Source organism: Nymphaea colorata, chromosome 3 (assembly GCF_008831285.2).
Source record: "Nymphaea colorata isolate Beijing-Zhang1983 chromosome 3, ASM883128v2, whole genome shotgun sequence".
In the NCBI taxonomy this organism is placed as follows: domain Eukaryota; kingdom Viridiplantae; phylum Streptophyta; class Magnoliopsida; order Nymphaeales; family Nymphaeaceae; genus Nymphaea; species Nymphaea colorata.
This window is the reverse complement of record NC_045140.1, coordinates 3,147,900-3,164,640: the sequence shown is the minus strand read 5'-3', so window position 1 is coordinate 3,164,640 and position 16,741 is coordinate 3,147,900. Positions and strand designations below refer to the sequence as shown.

Genomic DNA, 16,741 nt, shown 5'->3' with positions numbered 1-16,741 from the left:
TTAAGTAATTAAATAAAATTTAATTCATTAAAGGATGGACGACAAGGGAATATCCAGACAGAGACGGCACGCATATTTCTGCACTTTTATTTTCCCGTTATTTTCCCTCTTCCGTTTCGCTTCCCTTCCGTGGCAAGGGGAATCGTGCTCAAGCAGCTCTTCTCTCTCACTGCTCGCCCTCGACGAAAACATTTAAAGCAGGAAGAATTAAAAATTTAAAAACTTGACGACACGATAAAAATGGAAGCTAGAGAAAGAAGACGACCCTGCAAACCGTCACCCCTCTCTGTTCCTCTCTGATCTCTGCCAAATAGTGAATATCTCTCACAGAGAGAGAGAGAGAGGGAGAGAGAGAGAATACTGTTTGACTTCCCGAGGAACTAGAAGAATAGGAAGTAGAAGAAATCTCTGCTTTGGTTTTCAGGATTGTAGCTTTCACCTATTTTGGTCTGTCAGCTTGAGCTTGAGGTGAAGCCTTTCTTCCTCTTTGGATATCGAAAATGGTGGTGTTTTTTTTTTTTTTATTGTTCTATTTTCCGTTTCATTCTCAAGATTTGGAAGCCTGTCCACAATCATTGATGTTGTCCTCATAGTGCTTCTCTGTTGATCATATGGTTTCACGCCTTGGAATCTACGGAAATAGTCGCCTTTTGACTCGAATACTTTGACATAGACTAGAGTCGTGTGTGTTCAGAAAGGAATCAAGTCAGTTCCATCTCTTTTCATTTGTGTTATGTTTCTCTGTTGGCATTTCAGAGTTTTCTTTGAGGCCAAAACTTGGCATCCCTTTTAAGGTGGTTTTCGAAGTTTGATCCATTTCATGATTCTGTAGCGATTAATATGGATTTTCCTCATGCGTGCTCTCGTTTGGGAGCTCTTTGATCATTCTGGAAATCTTCTCTCACTGATATGAACTTGGTTTCTGACCTTCTTTTATTTTTCCTTTCTTGCTTCTCGATTTTTTGGGTGATTTGAATTGATCAAATTTAAATTTCTCCCCTTCTGAGATGGATTCTTATTCTTCTTTAGGAGTTTCTGACCGAGAAGTGACTCATGGGTGCATTCAGCTTCTCTGGTTTGGTTTCTTCTTGATCTCAAAGACGACCTTTTGATCGATGGCCGCACCTGCGCTGTCGACAAATGCTAGGAAAGATCTCTGTACCCAGGTGGGCTGTCAGGTCTCATCTGCTCCATCTTCCAGTTCTTCCAGGGAGCCGTTAGTAGGCGCCACATCTGCCTTCTCTGGCGGCACGAAGCCTTGTTCCGAACCCCCATCTTGTTATCATCGTCATCACCGCCACCACCACCACCACCATCTCCATCACCATCAACCACGTGCTTTGGGTGGTCCCTGTCCTGTGCATCCTGGAACCCCTAAATCACCAAAGAAGCACAGTGGACTCGCTGTGTCTCTAAATGCTCCTGCTGAGCATTTGAATAAGGGCGTAGGCTGTGGAGGAGCGCAGCAATCCAGTTCCAGCAAGGATAGTCATAAAGGTGCTTCTGTGCCTCATTTTTCAGAAACTGGTAATTTACGATCCCCTCCTCAGAAGAAGCTGCCTCAGGAACCATTCTCAAAACCAGCTGAGAGAAGTGCTTCTACAAATCTAGTCGGAACTGAGAATACTCCGGTGGTGAAGAAGCTTGCTGCAGGAGGTAAGAAAGACGGTGCCAGCAACTCGTGTGACCGATCGGCGTGCAACATGGAGACTGTAGATTGCGGTTCCAAACCGAACACGATTCAGAAGAACAACTGCCGTGGTCCTCCGGTTGTTGATAATGAAGTTAAACACGTTGCTGTTAACAATCAGTTGTCTTCAACACCTGATTCATGTGGCAATTTGTTGCAACTAGAAGAAAACTTGTCAGATAAGCTGTCTGGACCTTCTGTTTGTGAGACTGATTCCAGTAAAGAAGTTAATTGCCAAACTGATTCTGGAATGGATTGCAATAGTAACTATGGAACAGCTTCAGACAGTATGCACGGCAGTGATCAGGTTGTTGAAGCCGACACCATCAATGATGACTCCAGAGCTGCAAAGGTTGGTGACGGGGTGAGCAGTGCTGAGAAAGCCAGTGCAAGTGCTAAGGTTTGTGATTCTCATGCAGATTTTGCTGAAAGTGGGAAGAGTAGTATATGCAGAGGAAGTAACAGCAGTGACATTAGTGATGAGAGCAGTTGCAGCAGTTTCAGCAGCAGCATAAACAAGCCTCACAAAGCAAATGACTCTAGATGGGAAGCAATTCAATCTGTTCGGGTACGTGAAGGGGTTTTAGGACTCAGTCATTTTAGGCTTTTGAAAAGGTTGGGATGCGGAGACATAGGCAGTGTGTACTTGTCGGAACTCTGTGGAACAAGAAGCTACTTTGCAATGAAGGTCATGGACAAAGCAGCTCTTGCCAGTAGGAAAAAACTGCTAAGGGCTCAGACAGAAAGGGAGATATTACAGTCTCTAGATCATCCATTTCTACCCACTTTGTACACGCATTTTGAAACCGACACATTTTCATGCTTAGTCATGGAGTTTTGTCCTGGGGGAGATCTACATACACTTCGGCAAAGGCAACCAGGGAAATATTTTCCTGAACATGCAGCTAGGTTTGTTCCCTGCTTGTGTTCTAGCTTTGAATTGTTCCATTTTAAAATGAAACCTACCTGCCAATCTTCTTTATCATGCACGTTTTACTTTCTGGTCTACTGTATTGTCTCATTAAATGCTCTGATAAGCTTTCCAGTGCTTGTTATCCAGTTATCTAAAATTCATCCAGCATAAACTTTTCCATGATTTACAAACTGGTAATGTGTCAATGTGTTTTTTTTTCTAACATCATCTGGAATTAGGTGTAGCTTTTTTAGGCAGATATGGTCAACCATTCGGCTTCTCCTCAAAGGGCAAAGTCAGAGAGCCTGTATGTCTTCATCTGTCGGGTGTTTCATCCATTACAAGAACTAATTAATTGAAAGGCATAGATGGAACAAGGTGAGGGAAATGTTGGCAAAAGATGTGGAATTAATGACACAGATCTTTGTATCCAACCACACTGGTAATTTCTCTGATTCCTTAGCACATAGGAGAAACTCCTTATTTACAGAGAATAAGATTGGCAAAATTTGATTGGGCCAAATTCTTATGTTCTAAGGAACTGGTATTGCTTCGGAACCTAAAGTTTGGAACATCTATGGAGCCCTACCTGTGCCTGATCTAAATATACTGAATATTTCAACCTAAACTACAATCAGCTGGAGACTACTTTCCATATCTCAGAAACATGGATCCATTTGGAAGCAGACCGCATGTAATTCGTAAGTCTTCATCAGGATGGTCTTCAGAGGAACTAATAAATTTGATATCTTATCTAGCTCTAAATCTTATCTGGATATAAACCAATGAAGAACTAGAAACCAAAATGGAGTCTTGATGTATGATAGTAATGTTGCTGAGTTGCACTACTTTGCATGGTAATGGAACAATGTTCCGTCGGTGCTAAGACTTCTTAATTTTGTCAAATATCTGAAAGCAAGAGTGAAGAGAGTTGCAAATCTTATATGCCCAAGATGAAATCAGTGCCCTGAAAAGGGGGTCACTAGTAGTAGGTTCAAGGATGGACATTGTCTATGTATAGGACATTGATGATTATTTTGCTATTGAAAATCAAGTTAATGGAGACGTTAACAGGTAGTTGCTGTGCGCAACCTACATTGGTTCCAACCTCATCCTAAGAGCAGTTTTTTGCATCATAAAGGATAACGAGCAATTGCTCCAGGGCTCCATGTTTTCTTCTTTCATTTGGTATTTGCAATACATTGGAGCAGGCTGTTGTAATGAAGTGGATCATATTACTCTTCGCGTATGTGTGTATGTGCACGAATGCACATCCATGCATGTATGTCTATCTCTCTGTGTGTGGGTGTGGGTGTGTGTGAGAAAGAGAGAGAGAGAGAGAGAGATAATTTCTTCTTAGATCTTGTTGGTCCCATTCCAGGCATCATACTTGCCAGTGCCTTTTGCTTACTCTGAAGAGGTAACGTGTCAAGAAAGGCCCTCTATTATGACCTGAACAATGATGAAATGTGCCTTCGAGAAACATTTAGTGACCTTTATGGTCATTCCATCATTTTTATCAAACGGCAAGCTGTCTGGCCAAGTTAAGGAAACATAATCAATAGATATTGTAATTAAAAGTTCAAAACTTCAAACTTGTTTTATTAAAGAAAGCCTGTGATAGAGCTTACTTCAAATGTATTAGATGCCACTTTAGTGCCTTCTCTTCTTTATAAAATGCAGTTCCTCCAAAGTCCAAAGACTTTCCACTTTCTGCTAGAGATTGGGAAGTCTAGCTGCAACCACACATCATCTTCATATCGAACACACCATAGTGGTTTATTTACTAGCATATTGATGGTTGGAAGCATGAGTAACCGTTTTAGCTACAGGGGACTAAGGTTGGGCATTCAGTCATTATGGGAAAGGGAAACTAATACAACATGGGAAAGCTTTTCTGTAATCTGTATCAAGAAGCCAGAAAGAAACTGAAAGAGTTACAGATTTGCCTAGTTCATGTGTTACCTGTACAACCTGTTCTCTCTATCGCTCTTGAATCTTTTTATTATATTTCTCTACTTTAGCTGTATATGCTATGTATTTGTCAATAATTCCTAATGCATGCAGTCAGAAAAGAAAAAATGTGGGTCGGTCGTCTGCTTCTCTGTGTTAAACATACTCTTTGAAGAAATATCAGGCTTCCATTGAAAATGCTTGTTTCTCATTAACAAGCTCAATCCACACTCCACAGCCATGCAAAGTCATTTCCTTTGTGAGATCTAAAAATTTCAATTTGGAAATATGTCCAATTATCTTGGAAATGCTTCAACCTTTATCCAAATTTTTAATGGCATATATGCCGACGCGTCTTGGAATTGCTGTTGTGTGACAAAGCTGTGCAATGGATAAGGCTGATGAGTTTTCCAAGTCATAGCATAAGGTCAACTTCATCAATTAAAATTAGATAATGAATTACTAATCCATTGTTATCAGAATAGGTGTATTGGACAATATGCATCATATTGCCAGCAAAGCGAATTATTAAGGGGCTGAGATGGGCCATATGGCCTGTTTAAAGTTCGACCAATATGAGGACTTTAGTTACCAAATCAGTTTATATCAGCTGACACAGCCCTTTATCAGCCAATGTATTAATAAAATGATAAATAAAATTAACTTTTATTTTTAATTAGCTTTGATGGCTAACATGGCCCAATAGGAAGCTGGTGCATACCAGAAAATATGCATCTGTTGTTATGGATTCCAATACAATCTGGAATCCAAAATATTTAGCATTATAATTACCTGCATTTTGAGGTGAGTTCTTCTCTTTTATGACCATTATTTGTCCAGGTCTATTGAGTAAATTATTTTGTGGCAATTGTCGATTAATCTTATGGATGGTTATCTTCAATGTTAGTTATGAAGTTTATTTCTTACTTTGTGGAGAAAACATTGGGTAAGACACAAGATATTCAATTGTTAAGCTAGGATGGTTCTGCGAATCTGCTCCCAATCCATCTGCCATCACTGACCTGCCTCGTCATCCAAATTGAAGATTGAGATTTGGTTGCCTATCTGTTCCAACCTGTCATATCGTCATGGCACAGTAACCCACTGGATTTCAGGTTTTATATGTTCTGTGCTACCTTAGCTGTTGCAAATGTCCTGTAAGATTGTAGATGCCCATTTGAACAGTGAGAGATCTTCAATTGCCAAAATTTGTAAAAGCATATGTTTGGAAAACTTTTGCCAGTTTTTTACGTGTATTCATGTCAGACAAGTTATGTTTGCATTTGTTTTGGTGGTTTTTACTGCCTTATCTTATTGCTTCCACTGTTGTGGCCCTTTTTGCAATTTCACCCGTTAATCTTGTCGTTTAAATGGTTCCTTTAAGCAAAAAGTATGCATGTGGATCAATTTGAAAAAGTCATTTTACGACATTGTGGGCCCACCACGTTCATGTTTGCTCTCTTCCATGTATATTTGTTTGCTTGTTTTGAATTCAGTGTTTTGTTGGGTAAGGCATTGTTCCACAAGATCCTGCATTTGTTCGTTATTTCAGCTTCTCGTATAGGAAAATGGTGTGATCCTGCTCCTGATTGTTGGATTTGATTGTCATCTAGGTTTTATGTGGCCGAGGTTCTACTTGCCCTGGAGTACCTGCACATGCTTGGGATCATCTACAGAGACCTGAAACCAGAGAATGTTCTGGTACGGGAAGATGGACATATCATGCTTTCAGATTTTGATCTGTCACTGAGATGTGCCGTTTCCCCAACACTGGTGAAGTCAGCAAATTCAGATGCAGACCCATCCAAGAAAAACCCTGGGTACTGTGTTCAACCTGCCTGCATAGAACCCTCATGCGTCATTCAACCTTCATGCGTGCAGCCCACCTGCTTTACACCCCGGTTCCTTTCAGGTCGGATAAAAAAGGAAAAGAAAACCAAACCTAAGCCCAGAACTGATGTTGGTAATCAGGTCAGTCCCCTCCCAGAGCTCATTGCCGAACCAACGAGTGCTAGATCAATGTCCTTTGTTGGAACTCATGAGTACTTGGCCCCAGAGATTATCAAAGGTGAAGGTCATGGGAGTGCTGTTGATTGGTGGACATTTGGTATCTTCTTGTATGAGCTGTTATTTGGAAAGACTCCCTTCAAGGGATCAGGGAACCGAGCTACCCTTTTCAATGTGGTAGGTCAGCCACTAAGATTCCCAGAATCACCAACTGTGAGCTTTGCTGCGAGGGACTTGATCCGCGGTTTGCTGGTGAAAGAGCCACAGCATCGTCTTGCATATAGACGGGGTGCAACAGAAGTGAAGCAGCATCCCTTTTTCCAGAGTGTGAACTGGGCTCTTATTAGGTGTGCAAGTCCGCCCGATATACCAAGACCACTGGAAATGGATTTACCACCAAGAGTACAGGTACCATCAGCTTCAGCAAGCGCAAAGAAAAACGTACCAGGAGTGGATGTCAAACCTTCGGGTAACTATCTAGAGATTGATTTCTTCTGATATGCATTTTTTCTTAATTATCTTGTTTGTTGTGCATTCTATTATGAGGAACTCCCGTTTCTCCTTCGTTGCCTTTCATATTAATATGGATGGATAGATGTAGTTTTTATGAGGAACACATGCAACAGTTTGATTTCTCACCGTCATTTCGTAGTATGGCATAATGAGGAAAGCAGTTGCTTGTGTTTCTTATCAAATCTGCCCCCTTAAAATTATTTACCCTTCTTTTATTACTTTTCTCCTGCTCGTTGAATTTCCCTGCCGCATTGTCTTTTCCAAAATTTCTTCTTTAGTGGCATGACCAGATCTGTTCACCTCCGAAGATTTCATTTCTGCATATTTCGGTTCCATGTATACGTGCAACACTTAACCCTGCAAATGGAAGCACTTGTACTGTAAAGAAAGGATGCTAAAGAAGATACTGATGTGCAAGTTGATTGAAACATAGCAGAAGCATCACCTTGAGCCCTAAGGCACAAAAAGCATAAAGCAGATGGATGGCAACAGGACTGGATGCTTTGGGAGCGTAGGATGAAATACTCTACTCTCCCAAAACCCTATATCCATTGAGACTTAAAAAAAGATGCCCAATAGGGAATACTTTACTTTTTAACAATTAAACTGGGGTGAATTTCAAATACCAGGGGATCGTGTCTGGTTTTAGCATGTTCGGCTGACAAACCTGGAAATTGGGTTTTGCATTTTTAAATCTTCTTCAGAAAAAAATAAAATAAAATAAAAATAAAAATAGTGCCTGGCTATCTCCCAGCTAGCTGCCAGTTAGCAAAAGGCTTGACTGGTATTCTTATGCCAATGGATACCGTCCATTCTCGAGCTGGCCACAGAATGGCTAGTTATTAATCAAGTAACTTCTTGTGCAGCGGGGCCATTGGACGAAAATAGGCAGGCAAGCACTCTTCATGCCAGGTAGCATCATATGTCAAAAAGAAAGGGTGAAATAAAATAAATGCCTAGCCGTCTTGCTTCCAGTCTAGCCAATAATAAATAAATGCCTAGCCAGAAATTGGTGAGGTTGGTGCCACATGATATCAAGATCACCGCCGAGTTTTGGCCGACCTTGGGCCGGAATTTCCAAGATTCTACTTGCTTAATGCAGTTTAGGAAAGCTACACCTTTGCAATTTAGGAAGTCTACACTGAACCATCTACAAAACCATTTTAAGTATATCCAAACCCCTTTGAATTGGCATCCACCTTGCGCTTCTGCAAAACCATTTGCATTCAAATACACGTAATACAAGTAAAAGAGATTAAAAAATGGTACCGAAAGTTGAAGTGGTGTTTGGAGGACAGGAGAAAACCAGGTTCCCTCGAAACCAGGTGTTGCCACCAAATCAGGTTCTTGGCAGACCTGCCAAAACAAGTTTAAGTGAAACAAAAAGAGACTCTTCGATGCCCAACCAGCCATTTTTGGTTGTTTGTTAAAAATACCCATAAAAGTTTTTTAAAAAATTTAAAAACAAACTATCGAACGACCTATTTTACGGAAACACCGTCTAGAAAATGGACCGAACACCATCGTTCTTTCTGGGTTAACCCACCCATTTTGGGCCAGCACGTTGCCGTAATGGCAGAATGATGAAAAAGGCAGACAGCCCAAGTTTCTTTCCCTCTCGTCCCAGCGAGAAATTGCCTGGACCGGGACCAGAATCATCCCGACAGGATGATGCCAATCTGGCTATTCCTCCTCTGTAAATGGCAGTAATAAAACTACCATCCAACCTTTTCAATCGGACAACTCGTGCCGATTTTGACAACAGTGGCTGAACTTGTGCTGTAAAGCAAATGCTAATTTAACGCCATGAGTAAAACTCTCAAATTCATTTTGGTAAAACTCTCAAATTCATTTTGGCTATACAGGCTTTGGAACCATTTCTTGTCCTTTCCACTTTTCCTGGATCGGATTACAAACGGATGAGATCTGGTCTAGCTACATTTTTCAATCAGATTTGCTGCAAATAGAAGCATCGATCCTGAATGAGAATCACTCTCCTTTGGCAGCCCTGTAACTAGATTAAAGACACTCCCTATTGATTCTCAGTCCCGAGTAAACGGATACTCGAGGAACGGGATAAACGGCTTCCTTCCAGGGCTTAAAATCTTTGAGAAACTATTTCCTGGACAACCTGGGCGACACCTGAAACCTCAGAAAGAGTCGTAAGTTTGAGAAAAAAAGGCTCTAAACTGAGGGCGCACTTGATTAAGCAATAAACGCCCATGTAGCTGAAAATTTGAACACCAACAACATCCAAGTATCAGGCACACAGCCAGAGAGAGAGAGAGAGAAGTGCTGGCAGTTCCCTGACATGTATATCCCCACATTGCCAAAAATTAGCTCCCTTTCAATTGCTGACTCTATCCTGATATCTTCCAGGAAAGATTGCCTAAAGGTATCTGCCAACACAAAATTGTTAGCTGTGGTTGCAGCCCGAGGGAGCAGTTTCTCATACATCCTAATTAAATCTTGAAGCACAACAAATCTGCACATTCCCAAATGGGAAAATCTAAGATTACCTAGTAATTACACTCAAATTTGGTGTTTCATACCTCTCAATTAGAACCACTCTATATCATGTCCACAAAATGAACGAATGGTTTACTTAGTGGGAGAATTGTGCATTTTAGTTCTCAGACAACACAGCGATATGTGACATACTTCCCTGCAGTTTCACTCTTGCGAATTATCTTGGCCACTTGTCCACGCTTCATGCCAAAGTATCGGGCAACAGGATCGGTGATTAGCATGCGAGGAAGCTGCACACCATAAAACAGATGATCGATATAGATGGAGACATGAATATCACAAAGAAGCAAAAGTCCAATCAACAGTAGAAGGCACATGAAAAAAAATCGTAACCAAGAGCAAGCCAAGATCCCCCATCTTCTTAAGTAGGAACTCCAAATGAATCCAGCTAAAGTTACAATTTGGATAAGCAAATGCACATAACAGGAAGATTTTGTGATGGATGATGCCTAGGAATGTGCAGACAGTGGTGCTGTTGGGAACACCCAGAATCAAACATCGGCACGTTTGTTTAAATGGGGTACTAATAAAGAAGAAAAAAGATGTAATAAATCAGGGCTGCAGAGTCAGGCTGCAAGTGAACGTTTCATTTTCTCCCGTAAAGCCGTAAAGCTGGTGTACCTGTTACACGAGTCACTCTGAATATTATAACACTCACCTAAAGGCACAGCATTGCCAGGTATTCTTTTACTTTTTGGTTCCTCGTTACTTTTTCAGTTGTATTTAGTTTTAAGGTTATTAATCCAACGAACTTGTTTGAACATTTTGAACCTAACAAATCACAATGTATTAATAATTTAGTTCTCTCGAAATGCTTTCTCAGATTATTTTTGAATTGTCCACTTCATTTTTCTCCTTTCATTTTATGCTGTAAGGCCAGACAAATCCTCATACTCTAACTTCTAAGCGTCTAATAACATTCTGTTTCCTTTATATAATAATAATACATCATCAACCCATTCTCCAACCAGTTCTCTTATATCCCATGAAATCCATTAACTTCACATTTCACCATAGCCAACACAGAGCTCCTTTATAACAAAATTGCCTCTGCAACTAAAAAGTCACTAATTTATGACTCCCTGCGCCATGAAATGTTTGTATGTATTGCCGCAACATTATAACCAGCTACCTACATAAGCAGATCCTGAACAATTCCAATTTCCAACCCTAAAACTTACTGCAGTGCATGGAGTAAACAGTAAATTGCACTGATGTCTTCTTGGACGTCCAGTGGTTCTTTTAGATCGGTACCTTGTATTATATTTCTTTATGACATGTTTACCTAGTTTGCCCAACAGTCCTTCCACCAAAGGACGGGAACAATTTTCACTCCCAAGTTTAAATGATACTTTCATGAAATTGGAAGCAACTAAACCTAAAGAAAGTTAATAATGAAAAGCTCGGTCTGAGTTTGTGCATAAATCGTTCTGTGTCTTTAACAGGAATACTCATAATAATACATGTGGAAGTTCCTATTAACTTCCAAGTAAGAAGGCCCATTGACATTGCTAACTCCAATTCTTCCACTTTCTGCCAAAAGGAGCTTTGGGAATTCATCTAGTACATGCCTCACTAGCAAATGATCTGATGAACATTGCCATGATTCCAATATTGAGCATTCATGTTCAAATACCATTCTGATGAAAAAAACATTGGAGAGATACAAGATCCCAACTTGCTTTGCCACCCACTGTGTCAAAATCCAAGAAGCAATAGCATGGAAAATATGCAAGTCAAATGTTGAATTTATACATGAAAGAAAAATTCTGTCCCACCGATTTTGTCTTTCTAATCCTCAAGATGCAAATTAAAACCTGGTCTTTACACAATAATAAAGTTGCTGATGGTAGACAAACAAGAGACTAGAAGATATGGTTTCATCACTTATAATTATATCAATTCCAGTGAATAATCCAACCAAAGAAAGCTTGCAACCTCAGATATCTAAGTTTTGTTATAATAAACCACATTATTCCACGGAGCACAACAATCATTCCATATAAACAAATCAAATGAACAAAGCAAACACAAAGATACCTGTGTCTCTTTCACTTTATAATGCTCAAGCAATTTTTTCTTTTCTTCACTAGTAAGCACTTCATGCTCAGGGACAAGGTCATGCTCAGTGACATTGACAAGCAGTTCCTCCTCCTACCATCCAATAACACATCCATTAAGTACAAATTAGATCCTTATTACTTGTCTCAACAAATAAATAAATCAGAGTTGTACAGTGGGTGGTCTGCCAGCACCCAAAGCACCATCTTCTAAACAGGGCAGCATCCTCAAGAACATAAACTTAGTCCCCTTAATTTCATTTTATATAAAGTAGCTGAACACTAGGTGCCTTCCATGCTAGATGATACAAGCATAGCTGCATAATATTTGGACACACACAGATATATTATAGTCTCAAATATAGTTGTCAGGTTCCTATCAGTTTCTCAGGTATTTTGGTAGAATTATTTTTGTTGGGGAAATCTAGGAAATTCAAAGATTCAAAAATATATAAAACATAATAGAAAATATTAATATGATTTATGAAATTACAAGTCCTACACTAATTTTCTTGCAAATATATTGATAAAGGCTCAAAATAATTTAAAACTTTTTAAATTTAAAAAAAAAAAAATAGATACAAACACTAACATCTATGTCACACAGACTTACTTGGAAGTTGGAAGGGCACCACACTTATGTCAACACAACTGGATATGGTGTGCATGGCTCAAGAACGGCAAAATAATGTTTGATACTTTTTTGCAATTTCATCATTTTCAAATTAATTTATATTCTATAAATACGACAAAGAATACATGTGTTTGCTTGCTTAAAATCTTATTGATGCTCTATATGTTAGAAATATAATAACAATATTTTTCCTTTTTCCCCCACAATTATGCTCTAACGTAAACTCATGCACCTAGTTGGTGTAAAAGGCCACCCGACCACGCAGAACATGCAACCAACCTAGTGGACCTTGACTAGGTAGGTAGCCTAGTCAATCCTGATGGCACCCACTAGCTAGGTGTGACTAGCAAATGGCTAGTCACGCTTCCAATAATAAGCAAGTAAAAATAAAGAAATTCAATACAAGGTGTTTTCATTTTACGCAGGTTTTCTTTCTCCTTTATTGAAAATTGATGAAAAACAGCATCTAAGTGTAATCCACCTAAGATTTATCTATCATCAAAAAATTTGCAAGATTAAACAAATAATTCATATACCCTCTCACAAAGTTTAAGCCTAAGATACACTATTTTCACATTGAAGATTCTGAATGTTGTTAGGAAGAACAGTCAAAGTCTTAGATGTGTACAAGATACTCCTGTTAAGCAGATTGTTGAAAATGGCTACCATCAATTTAAAAACCTGAAGAAAGTCCCCTAGCTTAAGAAGAGCCAAGCAATTGAGCTACCAAATTCCAAGTATTCATTATGAAAATCAAAAGAAACAAATTTGTAGGTTGCTTAAACTTATAAATTAGGTATTAGAAGACTAGGAGAGGATCTGAAATTTGACTTCAGAATGTTTCAACTTCAGTGGATATTCATCCGCTTTTGTTTTAGAAATTAGAATCTTAATGTGTTTTTAACATCATGAGCTGTGATCTTTCATATTGGCTTCACAATAAACAACTTAAGATTGTCATCTATTTATAACTGGGTTTCTTGAAACAACTTAAGATTGCCATCTATTTATGACTGGGTTCCCTGTTACATTATCTAGTTTACGCAATAACTTTTATTATGTGATTTAGTTTTTCTTTCTTTTTCTCTTTCATGTTGTGCAAATTTATGCTTTTGTACAATACAACTTTTAGCGGTGGACTACCCACAGATATTTGGCAATTTTTCTACAATATCTTTCTATCATCAGTAGTAGTCCTTTCACTGGTGTCTGGTGGTGTGTTGCTTTCAAGCTCAGAGAAACGTTCTCACAAAAGATACTTTAGAAGAAAAAGAAATCAACAATTACAGGCAAATTACACACAAATTATCACCAAAGATCATGCAAATTTCATGCTCACGGCAACTTTTACATGACCATTTTCCAGCCAAACATGTCCAAGTTTCGCAAACCTAAAATTATCTTATCAGCCATCATAATGCCGCTTGATCATTTAAATGGAACATCATCATGAGGTTATTGATAATAAAAGTTGTGTCAATTGGCAACTTAATAGCATATCCTCAACCATTTTGTAGCTTTCACATGTGAAGCTACTCCAACACTAAATTTGCTCCACATGTAGCAGGTTTTAAGTTGGAGTCTAAAGTCTATTCATATTGTGATTGATGACAACAACAACTAGAACAGAAACGGCCATATTAGCCATCCACGCATGATCATGACGCCTTTAAGTTGGTAACTAGTGTAAAACTGACTAAAACATCATGATTTAGCATTGTGAAAAACGTTAGTGCAATGGTAGATCACGTGGCCAATGAGCTCTTAGAAATGTCACTATCCTCATCTAATTATAAGTCATTAATCAAGCAAAATAGTACTTGAAATAGGGAATTTAGGACATCATGGATTATATTGTGGTGGAACTTCCAAAAAGAAACATGTGCCTGGTCCGTCGGCTACGATGCCGTTCAATTCAACGGTAATTACAGAAGTACCCAGTCCTTTTTCTTCTTCTTTTGTGTACCTTCCCTTTGAAAAGTCAACCTAAAAACATGTGCCTGGTCCGTCGGCTACGATGCCGTTCAACTCAACGGTAATTACAGAAGTACCCAGTCCTTCTTCTTCTTTTGTCTCCCTTCCCTTTGAAAAGACGAGCTAAGTGTCCAGTCACGTAATGCAAAAAATCATTCTCTAGACGCCATGGAAGCAGGATTTGGGATTATCATACCTCCTCAAACATTTGAAGCCGGCACGAGGATCGCGTTGTTACATAGCAAACATCAAATCCCATTTGCTTCAATGCTTAAGGATAAAAATAACCACCATCAAAGCAGAAACTGGAAACAATATTGCAAAAGAAGCAAATACGCCCACCACCAACTGTTGCTATTACTGAGAACTATGGCACCAAACAAGAAGGGAAACACAGTAGAACTTACTCGAAAGACCTCCATATGGAACTTGACGTTGAAGTCATGGATCCACTGCTTGGAGGAAGGGGTCAGCTGCTCCCTCACCACGAGAATGCCCCGAAGCACGTTCTCCGATCTCATCCGCTCAGCATACGCCCTCATGATCTTCACCCCAACCTTAGCCTCGCCAATGAAAAACACGAATATCTGCAGCAAATACCACGCAATCGATCGAGAAGCTTCATCGAGGAGAAAGGGGAAAAAAGGGATCGTCGGCCGGTGTTACTGACGGACATGGTCATTTCGGTCGTCGGTTTTGGGGGCTTTAATGATGAGGTCGTCCCTGTTGACGCTCTGGCCGAACCTGTCTGCGAATTCGTTGAGGTTCATCTTCAACTCCGAGTCGTCTACGTTATAGTGGCGATCCCGCAGCATCTGGAGGATGGTCCGCCGTACCCTCCAGAGCGTGACTGTGTCTTCGGCAAACTTAGGTGCCATCCTTCCTTTCCGCCTCCTATTTCCGGCGGGCCTATCGGTCCAGCAGCCGCCTCTGCTTGTAGTTTCTCGTTCCTTCTCTCCCTGCCTCCGCCCACACTGGGCCTATGATTCCCCTGCCGCCTCTCCTCGTTTGATCCTTCTGCTGGTTGCACAAGCCTGAGGGAGAGAGCGTGCGGGATCGAGGGTTTTTGAGGGGTTTTAACTTATAGGTCGAAATTACAGAAAACCGCTCAATTATTAGGCTTGTGACAAATCCCCGCCTCGTTTTTGGATGTCAACAAATAAATGTTCAAGAATACGTAATTAAAAAAGTAATATATATATATATATATATATATATAATTATAACTAATTAAAAAATTATCGAGCTTGACCCGATGGTCACTTGTACTTTTAACTTTGTAAAATATCTAATGGTGGATTATGCTTGGTATTTTACTTCTCTTATATTATAAACCCCCGCCCCCACCTACATAAGGCTGCAATAAACGCAGCTTAACCTTACCAAAGGTTAACAATACAAAAGTTACGTTATTTTTTAACAAAATCCCAAAAGTTAATTGAGTTTTGACCAATTTCCAAACTGTTGGATGCTCTTTTGAAAATTGTTGCAAAAAAAAAAATCAGAAAAAAGGAACATCTGCTATTGTATAAGTCTCGAGTTCAACTTCAATGGTAAGCCGTTCACTTAATAAGTCATGACAAGATATACCCTGCCTACTAGTTCGTTTACTGATTAGTATTCTCCTCAAACCATGATTAGCAGTAATAGTCTTGACGCGCCCCAAAGAGCATAGCTCAAACAAGCCAACTTGGGGCATGTTAGAGGCATGTCTAAAGTTCTAACCTGCATGGGTATATACCCTTGTATCATAAGGGGTGGGTTATTTGTATAAGTTAAAGCATACCGAGATCTCACCACTTGATACCGCACAACTCTAAACCGATACCGCACAGCTGTAGACCTCAAAGGCATCAAGAAGGAGGTGAGATTAACCATCATTCACTAGGACTTATTGGAGCACTTTGAAACATAGTCATAGAAAACTAATTCTTTTCAAAAAAAAACGATAAATTAAATGGTCATTTAAAACTTCAAAAAAATGCATTTAAAAAAAACATTAAAAACGAAAAAAAACTCATTTTATTGCATTTTCACATTTTTTTTCATTTTTTCATTTTTTTCAATTTTTTAATACCAAACAGTTTTTTTCATGTTTTATTTATTGCAAATCTACTTACCTTGTGATCTTGTGTTATTAATTTCTTATTTATTTTTTTCTTTTATTTTTAATTTGTTAAAATTTTTAAAATTTAACATATTTTTCTCTTTTATAACTATGATTTGAAATCAAAATTATGCAAAAGTTACACTTGCAAAAAATGAAAGACACCGACATACTTGCCAAATTGACATTGACATGGATATGAATGATATTCCTAAATCTTCAACTTCATGGCTGTAACAGGACAAGCCTTGGCACTAATAAAGCGGGACTCATTAAACCATTCAAAGCAATTTATGTGAAGACTTTATTTAACGGAATATACAATTTCCGGCTACCGAGAAAGTACTTCTTTCGTCGCCAA

At 39.2% G+C, this 16,741-nt stretch overlaps 2 protein-coding genes across 3 annotated transcripts; one reads left to right on the top strand and one right to left on the bottom strand.

Moving 5' to 3' along the window:
• Positions 1-210: 210 nt before the first annotated feature.
• On the top strand, positions 211-7,291 carry LOC116250538 (serine/threonine-protein kinase D6PKL2-like). The gene is made up of 3 exons (XM_031624230.2): positions 211-468; positions 1,030-2,599; positions 6,170-7,291. The coding sequence occupies exons 2-3, from the start codon at positions 1,116-1,118 to the stop codon at positions 7,059-7,061; spliced, it is 2,376 nt and encodes a 791-aa protein (XP_031480090.1). The 5' UTR covers positions 211-468; positions 1,030-1,115; the 3' UTR covers positions 7,062-7,291.
• A 2,111-nt stretch (positions 7,292-9,402) lies between these two features.
• On the bottom strand, positions 9,403-15,326 carry LOC116249699 (DNA-directed RNA polymerases II and IV subunit 5A-like). 2 transcript variants are annotated; one of them, XM_031622910.2, is made up of 4 exons: positions 14,948-15,326; positions 14,681-14,860; positions 11,646-11,759; positions 9,403-9,835 (listed from the first exon to the last, which is right to left on the bottom strand). In XM_031622910.2, the coding sequence occupies exons 1-4, from the start codon at positions 15,149-15,151 to the stop codon at positions 9,710-9,712; spliced, it is 624 nt and encodes a 207-aa protein (XP_031478770.1). In that variant the 5' UTR covers positions 15,152-15,326; the 3' UTR covers positions 9,403-9,709. The 2 variants fall into 2 exon arrangements, with proteins under 2 accessions (XP_031478770.1, XP_031478771.1); XM_031622911.2 differs by lacking the exon at positions 11,646-11,759.
• Positions 15,327-16,741: the final 1,415 nt, after the last annotated feature.